Source organism: Arachis ipaensis, chromosome B10 (assembly GCF_000816755.2).
Source record: "Arachis ipaensis cultivar K30076 chromosome B10, Araip1.1, whole genome shotgun sequence".
Classification (NCBI taxonomy): domain Eukaryota; kingdom Viridiplantae; phylum Streptophyta; class Magnoliopsida; order Fabales; family Fabaceae; genus Arachis; species Arachis ipaensis.
The window spans coordinates 131,406,596-131,410,999 of NC_029794.2; the positions used below are offsets into that span (position 1 = coordinate 131,406,596).

At 34.5% G+C, this 4,404-nt stretch overlaps 1 protein-coding gene across 3 annotated transcripts; it reads right to left on the minus strand.

The window, feature by feature from the left end:
• Positions 12–4,328, minus strand: LOC107623502 (protein NSP-INTERACTING KINASE 1). 3 transcript variants are annotated; one of them, XM_021113453.1, is made up of 11 exons: positions 4,045–4,328; positions 3,835–3,967; positions 3,674–3,745; positions 3,417–3,560; positions 3,220–3,291; positions 3,034–3,093; positions 2,815–2,912; positions 2,549–2,698; positions 1,463–2,184; positions 67–401; positions 15–34 (listed from the first exon to the last, which is right to left on the minus strand). In XM_021113453.1, exons 1-10 carry the CDS (start codon positions 4,274–4,276, stop codon positions 75–77), a joined length of 2,010 nt encoding a protein of 669 aa, XP_020969112.1. In that variant the 5' UTR covers positions 4,277–4,328; the 3' UTR covers positions 15–34; positions 67–74. The 3 variants fall into 3 exon arrangements, with proteins under 3 accessions (XP_016181282.1, XP_020969112.1, XP_020969113.1); XM_021113454.1 differs by having other exon boundaries at positions 16–37; positions 70–401; XM_016325796.2 differs by having other exon boundaries at positions 12–401.

A 4,404-nucleotide genomic window follows, 5' to 3' on the forward strand; every position in this document is an offset into this window, starting at 1 on the left:
TTTTTTTTAAAAAAAAAAAAAAAAAAAAAACAGAAAACATAAACATTAAAAAATATATATATAGAGAAAAATTCTCATCTTGGGCCGGAGAGTTCCATAGCTTGGGCCAACAAAGAAGAGTCATCAGTGAGATCAGAGTAACGATCTGAATAAGAGAACTCATGGGCTTTGTTGGGCTTTGTTGTGTCATGGGCACTTAGTGAGGCTTCCCATTTCTCTGCAAGCCCATCACCTTCAAGCATGCGCACAACTTCAGACATCTTGGGCCTGTGGGCCGGAAGATATTGTGTGCACAATAGAGCTACCTTTACAATTTCCTCAAGCTCAATCCTGTCATAGTTGTTCTTTAGATCCTTGTCTACAAGTAATTCAAGCTTCTTCTCCTTGTGAATTTTGCTTACCTGAATCAATGTCAAGAACATATATAGACTTTTTTATTCACAAAAAGTAGTTTTGGTGTGTTATTATTGATAACAATCTTTTTACTAAAGAAGAAATATCAAAGATTTTAAAAAATAGGTAAAAGTAGTATTTTTCGCCCTTGATCTTATAGTGATGATAAATTTATATTTAAATGAGTACATAAAATATAGAGTAAAGTGACAAATAAATTTATGAGAACTTATATTTCAAACAGATTAGTCTCTAAAAAAAAATACCAATTAAGTCCTCTAGGATAACAAACATGAACAAGTTAGTTCGAATTAAGACTTTTTACCCTAATCATAGGAGCTAATTTGAAGGTAGTGTGTTTACATCTATTAGTACTTTTTTTAAGCACTAATTTGTTTGAAGTATAAATTTTTAAGGGTTTATTTGTCACTTTACTCAAAAATATAATTACAAGTATTTTTCGCAAATAAAATAATAAATTTTTGAATACAATAATGCTACACATCCAAGTCTTTTTGTTAATCAAGTCCAACTAAGTTGATCTAACATAACAAAAATCAGTTATAGTTAACATTATTCTAAATCTTATTGTTTAACTTGATTGAACTTGATTCATTAAGGTAGCATTTGTTTTGAGGTATTGAGACAGAGACTGAGAGACTGAGACTCGGTATCATGTTTGTTGGTTCTGGTACTAAAATTTCTGTCTCTGTCTCCAAAATTTCAGTATTTCAGTACTTCTAAAAAGTGGAAACATATGGGACTAAAATTTTTAGAGATGGAGACTGAAACTTTAATAACATTTTATACCTAAAATACTCTCATTTCAATTATTTAATTCAAATTTTACCCTTTGTGTAAATTAAATTAGAGTTTCATTATTGTTTCAATTACTGTCTCCCATTTTGCACCAAACATAATACTGAAATTTATTTCAATCTCTGTTCTCTTAGTCTCTGTCTCTCAGTCTCAATTTTTCTGTCTCTGTCTCTTCACCAATCGCTACCTTAAAAGACTTGGATGTGTAGCATTACTAAAAAAAAAGAAAGAAAGAAAGAAAGAAACTCACCCAATCAAGCATAGCACCTTTTTGGTTAGCAGCCTTGCCAAACTCCAAAGCCCTCAAGCCAGTGATCAATTCAAGAAGGAGAATGCCAAATCCAAAGACATCAGTTTTGTCAGAGGACTGACCTGTGGAGAGATATTCCGGTGCAATGTGTCCCACAGTACCCCTGACAGCAGTTGTGACATGTGTGTCTTTGTGATCCAAAAGCTTTGCCAACCCAAAATCACCAACAACTGCTTCACAATACTCATCAAGTAATATGTTTGCAGCTTTCACATCCCTGTGGATTATTTTTGGATCACACTGCTCATGAAGGTACAGCAATCCTCTTCCTGCCCCTAATGCTATTTGCTTCCTTGTTCCCCACTCCAATGTTGGCTTTCCTTTCAGACGTGAAGCAACACTCCCATTGCACATGTAGGGATAAACCAAAAGCCTTTCTGTTGGTGTAACACAAAATCCATAAAGTTTAAGGAGGTTTCTGTGCACTGCCAAGCTGATCATTTCAACTTCTGTCTGAAACTGAATCTCCCCTCCAATTGCATTCCCATCTTTCAGCCTCTTCACAGCTACAACACTCCCATCTTGAAGTCTTCCTTTGTACACATTTCCAAAACCACCCTTTCCCAGTATGTTCTTGTTGCTGAAGTTGTTTGTAGCAATCTGAAGTTCTCTTAATTGGAACCTCTTCAGGTTTCCAAGGTACACTTCTTCATGGTGCCGGTCTGTAACATCGAGTAATCACATCAAGGGGCAAGTATATTTGGACCAAATTCGTTAATCCGTGTTGTTAGATATATAATTATTCATATACTTCTAACTAGCACTCTATATCTGCAGAATAAGTTGTTTCACGACATAGTATTAGAATTATGCATAATTCATGCTTCAAGTCCATAACAATAGACTCTTGTGTGAGATTATGAGATAGCATGTTTAGATATGTAACTGTATCAGGTACAAATTTACGATTTAATTTCAATGCACTATCAATGCGAAGCTTTCTTATACTGATATCCAATCAGATATTGCTCTACCACCTAAACAAAAGTAGTTAACTTCAACTAAAAAATTTCTTATGGCATGTACCTTTGACATCAAAGAATGCCTGCTTGTTGTGCTTGCGCCTCCACCATATAACAAGTCCAAAGACAAGAGCTATAAAGGAGAGGCATCCAAGACTTAAGCCGAAAGCGATGGCGATTTTGTGAGTTTTATGTGTGCCTGATGGTGAAGCGCCTATGGAAGCAAAGACATTGCTGTTAACATGAATGCAAAGACTATGCAAAGGGTATGGCCAAAGGATTCAACTTTAATTTCCAAGAATCAAATAAGCAATTCTGAAAGGATCTTACTCTGAGTAGTGTTTAAGTCCATGGACATAGGCATCAGTGTCATTCCATGGCAGTTTGTTTCTTTTCCTGTTGTGCATACAAGGGGGTTTCCAACAATGCTGAAACAACATAAAGAGCCGAAGAATTTGAAGTTAACAACCATGTTAAGTGTACACCAAATTAGAAATTTAACACATTTGTTTTGGTGCATGCTAGAGAAAGAAACAAAGATTCATATACCTGAATGATTTGGCCAAAATTCTTGGTACAGATCCACTTAGATTATTGTAGGACAAGTCACTGAATTGATTATCACAAAAACAATAACTCAACTTAAGAAGAAAAGGGAAAAAGAATGTACCATTTAATGAAGTCAAAAAAAAATGATAATACTAATAATAATAATAAAAGGTTCATGGAAATTACAGAAAAGAAAGCTGAGCCATGTTAGCCACTGACACAGGACATTCCCCAGAAAAACTGTTATTATTAAGCCTCCTGAAACCATTTTAATAATTATTATTTAGACAAATCAGCTAATTTTGTAACTTGAAACAAAAAATAAAGAAAACAAAATAAAGCATTTAAAGCCTGAAATAATGATAGGTCTCATAAATGCTTACAAGTACTGAAGTGTTCTGAGATGACCAAGAGATTGAGGAATTTCCCCATTAAAGAAGTTATTAGAGAGATCAAGTGTTTGAAGCATGGAAAGTTTGCCTAGCTCTGAAGGGATTGGTCCAGTTATGTTATTATTTTGCAGCACACTGAAAAAGACCCAACTTTGCATTAAATAGCAGTAATAAATAAATAAATAATAAACACAAGAATCATCAAAATCACACATTTTGAAGAGTATAGTGTTTTTTTTTTAACTTACACACTCTGAAGGTTTGTTAGGTTTCCAATGCTTGGTGATAGAGTACCAGATAAATTCTGACTTGGAATTCCTCTGCACCAAAACAAACCAAGTAAACATACCCCATTTTTGAAGTTCAAATATAGTGAGTAAAAATGGAGTCTTTTTATGAAGAGACTCACAAGCTAATGACAAAGCTCTGAGGAGAACATGTGACCATGTTCCAGCTACATGGATCAACTGCATCTCCATCCCAATTGTCCAAAATGCCATGAGGGTCCACTAGAGAAGCTTTTATGGCCATTAAAGCTTGCACTACATTAAAGAGAGTTTAGAGTTATTTTGAAAGCTTGAAAAGCAAACCATATTTGATTATTGTTTATGCTTTATACCTTCAAAGTTGATTCCTTTGGGAGAAAGTAAAGCATGTGCAGATCTCAGAAGACAGAAGAATGCCACAAGAAGAAGTGCAGATTCTGCAGTTCTTGAGAACCCCATTGATCTCAAAAGTAAAGTGAGTTGTTTCAAAATGAGAAAGAAGAAGAATTGAAGAGTTGAAGGGAGAATGAGAATCCCATTGATGAACAATCTTGTGTCAGGTGAGGCCCAAGAGGAAAAAGACATACATGCTTTTGAATAATATAAAGGTAACTTAGCAACATGCCTGTGTCATTGAATCAGTTTTCTTTTTTTTTTATATATTATTATTATCAGGATAATACGTTCATGGTCTTCAAAACCAACCAATTATA